This window comes from Varanus komodoensis, unplaced genomic scaffold (genome assembly GCF_004798865.1).
Source record: "Varanus komodoensis strain SLA01 unplaced genomic scaffold, ASM479886v1 scaffold182, whole genome shotgun sequence".
NCBI classification, from domain to species: Eukaryota; Metazoa; Chordata; class Lepidosauria; order Squamata; family Varanidae; genus Varanus; species Varanus komodoensis.
In genome coordinates, this window is record NW_025335532.1 from 70,076 (window position 1) to 82,778 (window position 12,703).

The following is a 12,703-nucleotide window of genomic DNA, read 5'->3' on the forward strand; positions in this document are numbered from 1 at the left end:
GCAGCCCCCCGCCCCCCGTGCCGGCCGCGCCCGCCCGCCCGGCGCCGCGGCGGCGGCTCACCTGCTTGGCGATGACGCGGTACTTGGCGAGGTCCCGGGGGCCCAGCTGGTCGTCGCGCGTCAGGCGCAGCACCCGCACGGCGGGGTGCGCCTCCCGCAGCATCTGGGCGCAGAAGCGCTGCAGCAGCCCCGCCACGCCCTTGCCGCGCTCCCACGGCGCCACGCGCAGCCCCTCCACCAGCGCCGTCTCGCCCGCGTCCACGACGCACACGGACTGGAGCCCGATCTGGCGGCGGGGAGCAGAGAGAGAGCCGTTAGCGCGCGGGACGGGCCGCCCGAGCACAGCTGCAGTCGGGAGAGATGGTGCTGTTAATCACACAAGCGGGTGAGGGTCGCGGGGGCAGGGGGGAGGCGGTGGGAAGGCACGAGAAACGCGGGTCAAACGGCAACTCTCGGCACATTATAAGACATTTACAAAAAAGAGAACAAAGGCAGCGATATAGCAAGATCACAGAGTAAGTGTCATACTAGTACCATTGGACGGGGGCCCTTACGCTACGGGGGCCTCAAGAGCAGAGACACAGAAAGGGGGAGACATATTTTTTGGCAACGTGTGTCCTGAGGCCGAACTGTAAGGATTTAGGATCCGCGCTGCACCAGCCCCGTCATGGTCCTCCGAGAGCCCCGTCACCTTCCTTGACGGGGACCTGATCCCCCACACACCTACGTGAATAAAATCCAGCAAAAATAATTCGGTTTTAATCCATTGCTTTCTTTAAAAAAGAAAGAAAGAAGAAAGAGGAGGGAGGGAGAGAGAGAGAGAAGGGAGAAAGCGAGACCAGAACGAAGCTGGAAACCCAAAACCCCATGAAACATCAGACGGTGCAACACTGCACCAGAACTGGAGGGGGGGGGGGGGGAGGCGGCACATGCAGAGGAGGCTGCACACCTGAGCAGTGTGCAGCCAGGAGCTGTGGCTTTCCCAGAGCAACTCGGGGCGCCTCCGGGGATCAGTGAGGCCCGGTGGAGGCCGGGCCCGGGCAGGGGGCGCGTGACCGCAGCACCGTGCCCAGGAGCTGCCCCTGCCTGGGGCGAGTGTCGGGGGCCAGCCCTGGTGGAGAAGCAGCTGCTTTCGCAGTGCGTGCAGCCACGGGAGGGGGCGAGCCTGTGGGGTGGGCGCACGGAGGGCAGCAAGGCCCAGGCTCAGCTCACGAACGGGGATTGCAGCCGGTCCCAAAGGGACTGAAGTGGGGAGGGTCCCCCTTTCCTGGCAGGGACCTGGCCAGGGAAAGCCCAGCGTTTGACCCCCGGGGCCTCCTGTGAGTTTCAACAGGAGGCAGCCTGCCTGGGGAGCACTGCAGCTCCTGCCAGCTCACCCCACAGATTTGGAACAGGAGCCAGGGGCCGGAGTTGCCCCATCTGACTCCGGCCGGGACAGCCAGCGCCACGCACAGCCCGCCCGGGATCCCTCAGGCCAAGGAGGGGCGAGCCAGAATGCGGCCGACAGCACACGCCCAGTTCCAGCGTCAGTGTTACACTCACGTGTGGCAGACTCACCCATCGCTTCCGGCCCCCCCAAAACCCCCCTCCCCCCGGTCTGTTGCAAGGAAGGAAGGCTCAAGCAGGCCCACCACGAATGCACCCCCCGTCAGCATCAGCCCTTGCCGGGGGCTCAGAAGTGGGGCATCTCAGCCCACGCAGGATACTACCATGGAGCAACGCGCTCAGGGGCTGGGGTGCTCAGGTGCCCAGGGGCTGGGGTAGCATATTTCATGGGAAAAGCCCCCCCAACTGTGAGCCGGATGGCGCGCCGCCTCAGACAGATGTGTCTGCAGCTGGACATCCCTGCGGCCGCTGCCTGCCATCTGCGTCAGGCTGGCCCACATGGACTAGCGGTAGGGTGCCCCCACCTGATCTAGAGACGTTGCCAGGGACACCCAGGTCCCTCCTCCTGAGCCATGCCCCCCTTTTTGGGGGGGATCTATTTAAGTAAGCTGTCCTGAGATTTTACAATCATTAGAAGGCATGTAAGAACTTTCAAACGGATAAATGAACCCCTGCAGCTGTGGGGCCTGCTGTGCCCCACACAGTGCCGTAGCTCAGGGTGCTTGTGCTGGCCTGCGGGCTCCCCGGGACTGAGCCCAGGCTCAGCCAGGGGGAGCCACCCCTCTGCTGGGGGCTGCGAGGGGACGGGGAGCGCCAGGGCCTGCTGCAGACACAGGCGGTCAGTGCTGAGGCGACCGGGAGCTGCGCCTTCCCGGGCCTGAGGACGGGCAGGCGGGCAGGCCAGCGGCCCCCCCAGCTGCCGTAGCCGCCAGGACCATGGACAGCTGCCCAGGCAAGCCCAGCAGGCCCTGCGGCACTTCACTCCCACCAGCTAGTCTGAAGTCCACCCAAATGCCTTTGAAAGGCTGTAGATGATCAGAAATTACCTGGCGCTCTCAGAACCCGGTCGTCTCTTCCCCTTTACAGCCTGACAAAAGCACTTGGAAATGCCAGTTAAATGGGAACTCTTGGGAATCGCCTGCCTGGGCCTGGGCAATTTCCGTTCAAGCCAAGAAAGTTCGCAGCCTGTAGTGCATCTAGCCCCGAGCCCGGCTGCTTGGTGGGGCACGAGGGGCGGAGGCCGGCGCCCCACGGCTGCTGCCGTGAACGTCCTCGTGCCGCCCGGGCCTGAGCAGCCCTCCTCCGGAAAGGGCCGCCCGGATCCAGCGCGGCCTCGTTGTAGGGGGGTGGGGGGCGGAGCCCTGCAGCCGGCCCCCCTCCTCGCAAGCTCCATCGCAGTATCCGGCGTGCCCCGCTTCCGTCTCCCCAGAGGCGGTGGCTCCCTGCCCCGAGCCTCTCCCCAGAGCCCTGCGCTGCGGGTGGAGGCCCGCGGGAGGGGAGGCGGCGTTCGCCAGCCCAGCGCCCACGGTGCTCACCACGGCGCCATTCCTCTTGGCCAGCACGACGGTGCGGTTGGGCTCGTGGATCCAGGCATGGTAGCGGCTGGGGAGATAGTCGAGGCCCCCGTAGATGCCCTGCGACATGGCCAGGACCTCCTCGAACTCCTTCTCCGTGGCGACCACGAACTCCAGCTGCGAGCCGGCGGCAGAAGGCGGGGCTTCCAGCTTCATGGCTGCACAGGACACAAAGCGGCTGCAGGGAGACAAGCTTCCGTGAACGCCCCCAGGGCGTGCGCTGGGGTGGGGGCCTCGGGGTCCCCTGGGTCCTGAGGCCCCTGAAAACAAGCCGGCTGCAGAATCACATGTAGCTGCAGATCACAGAATCGCAGAATAAGAGCTTGGAAGAAGGGAGGATCCAGCCCCTGCTCAGAGCAGGACCCCGAGGCCAAGTGTCCCTTTCGGAGGACTGTCCAGTTGTGCGATTCTGTGGTTCTGCGAGCCACTGCCCTGGCCTTCCGGCGCTCGGTTCCTGGCCTTTGGGAGCAGCAGGCAGGGCGTTCACACCATCTGCTCCTCTTTGTTCTCGTCTTCTCTGCAGGTTTGGGTAACATGGACTAGAATGAATACGAGGAGCAACCTTCCCCCTGGCTCTTTTGTCTGCCTGCACCTGTTTTCGGAGTATTACCCGTTTTCCAGCTCTCCATGCAGTCGTGGAAGTAACACAAGGTTCCCAGAGACCCAGGACTGGCCTTGGCTGCTGAACCTGCGCTTATTCCCTCATGCAACGTGCAGCCGTCCCCTTGGCCAGACTAAAATGGACTCAAAAGGACACCCCGAGGATACCGGCGGGCTCCCCAGAAGTCTTGTCCAACCGGCTCAGTGGCCCCACTTCTCCCCCAGCCTAGGAGCACTTCTTTCGGCCCCCGGCTGCCCCTAGCTCTGGCCCTCCGGGGTGGCCCGTGCTCTGCTGGGCCCTGTCCTGTGTGTTCGTGGGCATTTCAGAACTGTTCCGGAAGGCATCTTTCTGCCCGATCCCAGAGCTGAATGGAAAGAGGGGCCAGCAGCGGGGCGGGGGGGGGGCTGCCTGGCCACATGCTCGATGCTTGGGGTCTTCTGGGGTGGCGCTGGGCCGGGCGGAGACTGCCCGTGGATGCGCCCCCCAGTGCTGCCCATGAGCACACTCGGGGGGGGGGGTGCAGCAGCAACCCCAAGCATGCCTGGAGTGCCTCTTCCTGCAGGGGAGGCATGGCAGAGGCCGCATCCGGGACAGCCGCTTCCTGGGAGTGAGAGAGGTGATTCCCGCTGCTTCCGGGCATTCCCACAGGGGAAGGGAGGACGTGGGAGCTTCGGACGGGAGAGGCGCAGGCTGGGGAAGGCGCCATTCCAGGGGTCCTCACATGCAGGCAGCACCTCTGAGGCCCCCTGGGTGTGCTCCAGTGCCCGCCTGCACCTGAACGAGGGCTGGTGCCTGAATGGGGCTGCTTGGAAGGGGACGGGTTGTGGGCTGCACCTCAGGAACACTGTGCCCATCGAAGAGCAGGCAGAAGAAAAGGCCCGCGTGTTCGAGAGAGGCAACATGCAGAGCCCATGTCCCATCTGCCCCGGCAGGAGGCTGCATCAGAGGGGCCGCAGGCTGCAGTGCACCCGCACTCCGGCGCAGGAATCAGGACTCACGTTTTATCCCCTCCAAACGCCCCTTTTGGCATTTTCGCTTCCCAGGACATTTTCATCCGTTCATTTTGCTTTTAAAAATGTTATTGCATCTTGCTGTTTTGCTTTTATTCTCGGTCTTTATTCTAGGGCTGGCTTTCCCCCTTGATTTACTCTGCTCTAAACTTGATATTTGAACATGTTGCATTTTTGTTTGTTTTTAATTATCCTGAACTGCTCAAACAGCACCAGTTACTTGGCTGCATGAAAAAGTTGTGCAGTAATTAAATGCTGGCACCTCAAATATAAATACACCTCATGGATTTCAATCTCTGGAAAATTAAGAGTGTTTCTAGGTCATGTCGCACCTTTAAAGCGAGTACCTCTCACCATTGCACTTCTGGCCTTGGGAGAAGTACCACCAGAAGTGCTGTTAGGAAAAGAAATTTGCCAAAGCCACCAGAAAAGGTGTTTTTTAAGCAATTGCATGTCCCTCACGCCACTCTGCTCCTCCCCTGAGCCAAAGCGGGGGCCCTGCCCTGCCCGGCCGCTTTTCCATAGAATCACAGAATAATAGGGCTGGAAGGGGCCACAGAGGCCATCGAGTCCAGCCCCTGCTGCTGCAGGTCGCTGAGGTACACCATCCTACTGTAGAGCCCATGGGGCCAGCCCATGTGCCACCAGCCGCGCCAGAATCCTCCCCCCCTTTCCTTCCTCCCTCCCTCCAGGGTCGGCCAGCGGAGCCATCACAGCCGGCCGGTGACTTAGGCTTTTTCAAGAAAAACAGAATCAGATTTTTAAAACCCTCCGCTTGACAGGTTGTGTTACAGGGCTGTGTGGCTCCCAGGAAGGTGGTCGCTGGTTGGGGTGGCCGTCCTGCTGCACCTGGGGGCTCTGGTGGTCTCTTGTCTCACCCAGAGGTCCAGCCACTTTGGAGACAAAATCAAGACAGTGTTGATTTAAATGCTGACGTGTTTTAAGAAGTCCAAAAAGCAAAACAGCCTCTCATAAGTTTACTTGAAAGCAAAACACCTCTGGGGCCTTTTTCCTGCAGAGGCGCCGCTGCCCAGGAGGCACGAGCCGCGTCCCACCGGCCCCTGGACTGAGGGGGGCCCCGGCTCAGCTCCCCGTCTTATGCAGACGGCACAGCCACTGCTCTCTGCCTCCTGGCTGGCGTGGTCCCTTCCCGGGCTGCTCACTCCCTGGGGCTTTGGTGACGAGGGCCGGTGAGGCCAAGGATGAGCGAGGGCGGGCAGGAAGGGCGGCCGTGGCTGATGGGTGGCTGATGGGCCCGCAGGGGCTCTGGAAACCCGAGCCCTGCCTGCGGCTCGCTGTCGTCTCAGAGGCCCTCGACCAGGCGGGGCAGCACCAGCGGGGCGGGCGTTGGGTTTCTGCAGCACCTGTGTGCTCCTGCGCCACGCGGCCAGCGGGGTTCGGGGAAGGCCTCCGCGGCCCGGAGACAAAGGAGGCCCGGCTGGGAGCCCTGGAACATGAAACCGGGTGGAAACACGCGGCCTGGTTTTTCCATGCGCAGGCCAGGAGGGGCCGGGGGAGAGCAGCACGGCAGAGCTGCCGCTGTGGCAGTGGGGGCTCGGCCGGGGCAGGCTCGGCTCCCCTGTTGCCAGCGTCCGGCCCCAGCATGCAAGACGCATCTGTCCGTGGCGGAGCGCGTTCGCCGGGCCCTGCCACCCGTGGCTGGGCACCCTGCAGCCTGAGGGGGCACTCCGAAGGGAGCCACGGTTCACCCATCCTGACGCAGACCCGCTTTCCTCCCTGGAACCTCCGGTTCTGATGGAGCGGGAGACGCACAGGTGGCCTCAGGTGGGGGCAGCGCCCCCGTGCTGGGAAGGCACCAGCTCCGCACCTGGAGGGCCACATGCTGAACCCTCTGGGCAGGCCCCTCCGGAGCAGCGTGAGGGGCACACGGCCCCCACCCGATGTTGTTGGGCTCCAGCTCCCATCAGACATAGCCAACATGGCCAAAGGCCAGGGATGATGGGAGCTGTAGTCCAACACTCTCGAAATGCCTGCTTCCTCATTCCTGCTCTGGAGATGACTTGAGGGGCTCCCCCCCCCATATTCTGCTATGGAGCATTTTTAAAAGCTTTGCCCCAAAGGCTGTTATAAGGGGAGCCAACTGCCCGCTGTCGGGTCTGCAGGGCCCCTTCCCTTGCTGGTCCCGTCCATCCTCTCCTGTGCAATCTGTCGGTCTTGTGTTGGGCTCCAGAGAACTCCTTGAGCCTGGGAGAAAAGAGGGGGCAGAAAAAGGTCTGGGGGCCAAAGGTCTTATCACACAGAGGCAGGGGAAGCATCACCGCAGCACAACTCTCTGAGCTGTGCCCTCCCCCCCCCAAAAAAAATAAAGCCTTGGCAGTGGCAGTCCTCTGAACCAGTTCCTCTGGCTGCTGCTCCCTCTTCCAGCCAGCCGATTCCACAAAGCCCGCGAAACCCGGGTGGCAGGAACAGTGCTGCCCCTCCGCCAGTCCTGGGCACCGCGGCTGCTTCGGCCCCCACTGCATCTTGATAAAGCAAGCCAGGGAACGAGGGGGCGCAGCCGCAGAGGCAAGTCGGGCCGTTCCACAGGGTGCCAAAGGCCAGGGGCCCCAGCCTCCGAGGGAGAGAGCGCCGTGGCTGCCGCCGGGACTCCTGGGCGAGACGCCAGAGGCAGCGGCCCATCAGCCTAGGCACAGGGAACGCGCCGAGCACCAGCAGCTGTCCAGGGGCAAAGCCAGGGAAGCAAGAAAGTGCTGGGAAGACTGGCTCGCACGGTGAAAATGAGGCAGGCCGCATGCCCAAACATGCAGAGAAAGGGGGTTGCAATTTGGCCAGGTTCAACGTCAACCCGAACCAAACGCCACTTTCCTGTCCTGCTCCAGTTCCAGACGCAGTCAGGACACGCGGGGGGAGGGGGGTGTTCCTGCACTACCCTTTCTTTGAAAAGCAGGGCAGAGAAACCTGCTGGGACGCCACCGGATCTGGGCTGCATTTCCATCTGTGGGGAGGTGCGGGGGGAGACAGGGGGGTGAAGCAGGTCAGGGAAAAGGAGAGCCACGTGGACTCCATGCCCCCCATGAATGCTGCTGCTGTTTCCATTGGGAAGAAACTCTGGGAGCCATCTCTGAGACATCCTGGAAGCAGCCTCCAGAACGGACCAACCAGGCCGCCTCAGCCCCACACCGCAGGGGCTGTGCCGCCTTCCGGGAGGTGTTCCCTGCAGTCCTCCTCAACATGGCCACTGGTCCAGCACAGGAGGCCAGCTGGCAGCTCCCGGAGTGCGGGGTGCTGGGGAACAGATGGGCTTGGGGATCCCAGTGTGAATACACACCATCCTACAGCCGGCCCAAGATCCTGCTCAAAGCTCAAATGCTTTGGCCGCCTAATGAGAAGGAAGGACTCACTGGAAAAGCCCCTGGTGTCTGCCTGGAAGGACTGAAGGCAAAGGGAGAAGGGGACGGCGGAGGGTGAGGTGGCTGGACGGAGTCACTGGAGCAGGGCGCGTGGGGCCGTGGTAGGCAGGAGAGCCTGGCATGCCACGGTCCGTGGGACCACAGAGGGCTGGCCAAGGCTTTGCGACTGAGCGCAAGATCCTGCCCAGAACCGAGCAGCTTCGCGCCACTTCAGAGCCCGCACAAAGCAGGGGTGCCCGGGCCAGAGAGCCGGCTGGCCAAGTGGCGAGGCGACTCTCAGCACATCTCTGCACACGAGCGGCAGCAGCAGCCGTGCAGGGGGCAGGGGCAGCTGCGGCAAGCAGCCCTCTCAGCGAGCGGCTGCGCACGAGCTGTCCGGGGCAACGTCTGCGCGGTGGAGAAGCAGGAGAGCGCCACGCGGGAGCCCGAGCGGCCCCTGGGACCGGGCCAGGGCCCCCCCCCCGCATCGCCAGCAGCTGCCGGGGCGGCAGTTCACGAGCGCGGGGCTGGCGAGCGGGTGGCAGGCGCTTCCAAGGTGCCGCACGTGCACACCAAGGGCTGGGGGAGCATGGAAAGCGCCTGCTCAGGTCATGGCAGGGGGTCAGTGTTCCTCCCTCCCTGAAAGCAAGCAAAGCTGAAGCCCAGAAGGCAGTGGGAGTAAATGCCAAATGAAGCAGGAGCACAATTGGGGGGGGGGGATCCTCCTTGCCACATGCCAAGGGGGCAGGCAGGTCCCACGCCCCATTTCCTCACCATGCCCCCCTAGTGATCACCCCCCCGCCCCTGCGGTATCTGGGGCAGGCACTCTCCCCAGGCAGCCCCTGCTCTTGCTGCCCTTGCTCTCAGCAGACCCCCCTCAGCCGCGAGGGGCCTGGCCCAGTGTGGCCAGATGGTCTGTGGCAGAAGAGGGGCTCAGCCCAAAACCAGGGGGTGGGCTGGGCCCGGAGAACTCCCCCCTCAGCGCCGCGCACCACCAGAGTGCCGACACTGGGAGGGGGATCAGCGGAAGGCAGGGTGCAGGTTCGGAAACGACCCCAGCCCCCCCAGAGCTCTTTGCAGTCCGCACCTCACAGTCCGCCTCGGGTGAGCACGGAGAGGCCCCCGACGGGCTGGGGGCCACGATTTCGCTCAGGGAACTGGGGCAGGGAGGCAACCGGTCCCGGGCAGAGCCGGTCACTGCAAGGGGGTCCGGGGTGGGCATGCTTCTGTTGCCTGCGTGCGTGAGGAGACCCCCAATCCCCGGCACCTGCCCCCTCGCCCCATGCAGCCTCCGGTGCCCTTGGCATGCCACCCGCTCGCCCCCGCCCCCGCTCCACCGCCTCCCCACGAGCACAGTTCATTACGGGCTCCCCATCCCATCGACGATGACGCACTGCAATCGATCCCCAATTGATCCTCCTTCATCGGGAACTGCCCGGAGGGGGAGGGGAATGGAAATTAGCGGGGGGGGGGCGGGAGGCGCAGAAAGCCTCGGCAGCGCCGCCGGGAGGGCCGCCTCCGGCCTCGCTCCTCTCCGCCACGGAGCCGAGCCGCGTGCGACGCACACGACCCGGCCGGCGACTGCGGGGGGCGACCCGGCCCCGGCCGCACCTGGCTGGGCAGGCGGGGCCGGCACGACAGCGAGGCCGCCCTCCCCCATCTTCCCGCTTCGGCGGCTCGCGCTGTGCCGAGCCCCCCCCCCCCCCCGTCACATGCTCGTCCTATAAATAGACGGTGGCCAGCGAGAGGGGTGTCGCACCAATCCCGCTCGGCGGAGCACGGCGCGGGGTGCGGGAGCGTGACGCCTCGGGGCACCACCTCGGCAAGCGGGCCGTGGCCGTCCTCGCAAGTTCCCCAGGGAGCGCGCACCGTCGATCCGGCCCCCGCCGGGGCTCTCGCCCCCTCGGCATCATCCCCAGAGCCCCTTCGGGGAGGGCTGCTTCGCAGGCGGGGGAGGAAGCCGCGGCGGGCGCGGGGCGGAAGTGCAGCGCCCCTTCCCCTGCAAAACTGCGGGGGAGCACTGACAGGCGGAGGCGTCGCCGCCCCCCGCGCCGGGAGAGGATCGGGGCCGGCGTCTCGCCGGCGAGCGGCCCCCGCCGGCCCCTCTTTTGTCCTTTCCCCTGGGGAGGAGATGCTGGAGCAGGCGCGACTCCTTCCCGGCCACTTCGCGGGGGAGGCAGGGATCTCGGGGCCCCCCTACCTGCGGCCGGCCGGGGATGAAAGGCGGGCGGGCGAGCAGACTCCTCCCCGCGCGCCGGGGGCTCCCCTCGCGCTGCCTCTTCTCCGTCCCCCAACCCGCCCACACCCGGGCAGAAGCCCCCCTGCCAGGTCCGGGCGAGCTCCTAGAAAGCCTTCTCCCCCCGTCCAGCCCCCGTCCCGCCCCCGTCCCGCCGTCCCGTACCCGCTCGCTGTTCGGGTCCAGACTCCGAGCTGGCGGCGGTGAGCGCAGCCAGCTGCGCGGTGGGGGAGCGGGAGGCCCGACGGCGGGGAGGCGGGCGGGAGGCGCGGGCGGAGCGACGGGCAGCGGGAGGCTGCGGGAGTCCGGCTCGCTGCCTCTCGGCTGGCTGCTGCGAGGCTCAGTCCTTCTTCTTCTCAGTCCTTTCGCCGCCTTCCTATAAAGATGCGGCGAGGCCCGGCCCACAGCTCGACAAGCCACACCCCGCACGCCGAGGGGGGGCGATCGTCCCCCTCTCTGCCTCCCCGGCGGGGAAAGGAGGGCGGCGGGCACGCGGGGTCAAGGGCGGCAGGCCAGGGCGAGCGCGGGGGGCGCGGGTCCGGCCGAGGACCGAAGCCGCGCTGGACGAGGCCGGCACCCTCCGCACCCTCGAGCCGCCCCCAGGAGCCCTGAAGCAGGCGGGGCGAGACCTCCGCCCGCCCAGCTGCTCTGGCCAAGGAGGCAGCCCGTGGCCGGCGAGGGGGGAGCCACGGGCACCCTCTTCCCCCAGGAATCCGTCCAAGCCGACCCTCTTTCGAAAGCCATTCAGACGGGTGGCCCTTCCCCGCTTCCTGTGGCAGAGAATCCGCGGAGGAGGCCTTCCCCAGCCCCTCAGCTTCAAGGACGGCCCCGGGTCCAAGAAGAGGCTGCCCCTCCGCCCGCCCCGCATTACTTCGAGCGCCTCCTCGGTCGTGGCCCCGCCAGCTGCTCCTCGCAGGGAGCTGCTCCAGGCCCGGGTCGTTTCTGTCTCCGCGCCTTCTCCAACTCGGTAACGTCCCTACTTAGGTGAAGCGATCAGGGCTGGCGAAAGTATTCTCACCGTGGCCACACCGAACATTTGTATCCGCGCACTGATATCTTGGCAGATCTATTTTCTGTTTGGTTCCCAGTTGAGCCTAGAATGGGGTCACCGTTTTGCGTGGCAGCTGCGCGCAGATGCCCCCCCCCCCGATATTCTCAGGCGCTGCCAGCTCAGACCTCTGCAGCCTGTACCTGAGTTGCCCCAACATGCATTGCTTTGCATTCGCTTATACGGCGCGGCAGCGAAGAACATGAGAACTCAAGAAAAGCCCTGCTGGATCGGACCACAGTCCACCCGGCCCAGTACGCGCGGGGGCGAGGCAGCGGCCCGCAGGGTCACTCGGGCAGGGTGGGTGCGACACCTCCCTCTGCCCGGCTCCGCCGCCGCCAGGGGAGGCAGGCAGCACGCACCCGGGGCAGGAGCTTCCCTGAGTCGGGGGCCCCAGCTCCCCCACGCGTGGCCAGCAGCTGGACTGGGAAAGGCAGCGGAGGGCGGAGAGGAGGGGTCGTAGCTCCGTGGCGGGGATCCTGCGGGGAGGGTGCTGCCGCCGCGCTCCCGTCTTGCCTGCGGGCTTCCCGCGGGGGCAGCCGGGTGGCGTGGGCAGCTCGGTGGCGGGCCGGGCAGGCTCTGCCGCCTCCTGGGCTGCCGCCGCTCCTTCTCCTCCCCACTTTCCCCCGAGGTGCGGCTGCGCGTGGAAGGGGGCCTCCACGCTGGCCAGCCTCCTACTCCCGCACAGCCCAGAGCTGGACGGGGAGGGGGTGCCCCCCCCGATGCCCCCCAAGCCCTCCCCCGGCGCCTCGGGGCTTCTGCGCTGTGGGCGGCGAATGCCGAGGCCGCTCGGCCCATTCCGGCTCGTCTCGCGTGGCCTGCCCTGTGCCTGAGCTGGCGAGGGGCCTTTCCACGCGCCCCGGAGCGAGGGGAGGCCTGGCCCACGAGCGCGCCCACGCACGCCCCCCCCCTCGCGGCCCGGCCCGGCCGCGGGCCGCCTAGCAAGGCTCGCGTGGGGGGTGCCTCGCAGCCGACCTCGTGGCGCAACGGTAGCGCGTCTGACTCCAGATCAGAAGGCTGCGTGTTCGAATCACGTCGGGGTCAGGCGGGAGGAGCGGCGCGCTCCCCTTTTGAGAGGCGCCGCGGAAGCTGCCCTTTTCAGGAGCCGCCAGCTGGAAGGTCTGCTTGGCGGGGCGGGGCCGTGTTCCCAGGAGCACTCTGGACACGGGCAGAGGCACGCGCCGCTGAAGAGCAAGTTTGGGGCTCGGGCTCGGGTCCGCGCGCGAGGCGCGACGGGAACGCCCCCCCCCCCAACCCGTGCCGAGGCGCGCACCGGCCTGGGGACTCCGGGCGGCGAGGCACGTGCCGCGTCTCCCCGCCCGGCGGGTGGCCTGGGACGACCCGCGCCCTGGGTGGCCCCTTAGCGGCCGCGCTCTTCCTGCCAGCCGCCCGGCGCCCTCGGCAGCCGGGCAACGCAATTAGCGCGGAGCGGCGGCCGCACGCACTCGCCGCCCGCGCCAAGCCGCGCACAAGGCCCCATTGAGCCGCCGCCCGCCCC

At 66.3% G+C, this 12,703-nt stretch overlaps 1 protein-coding gene and 1 non-coding gene across 2 annotated transcripts in view; one reads left to right on the top strand and one right to left on the bottom strand.

Annotated features, from left to right (window-relative positions):
• The window catches only part of NAT16 (N-acetyltransferase 16 (putative)), a 5,399-nt gene extending 2,283 nt beyond the window's left edge, over positions 1 to 3,116 (bottom strand). The window contains exons 1-2 of the mRNA XM_044426801.1: positions 2,922 to 3,116; positions 62 to 286 (exon numbers count right to left, since the gene is read on the bottom strand). Coding sequence (XP_044282736.1) covers positions 62 to 286; positions 2,922 to 3,116 — 420 coding nt within the window. The remainder of the gene's footprint in view (positions 1 to 61; positions 287 to 2,921) is intronic.
• A 9,061-nt stretch (positions 3,117 to 12,177) lies between these two features.
• On the top strand, positions 12,178 to 12,249 carry TRNAW-CCA. Its single transcript has one exon. It is a non-coding gene; the product is annotated as a tRNA-Trp (tRNA).
• Positions 12,250 to 12,703: the final 454 nt, after the last annotated feature.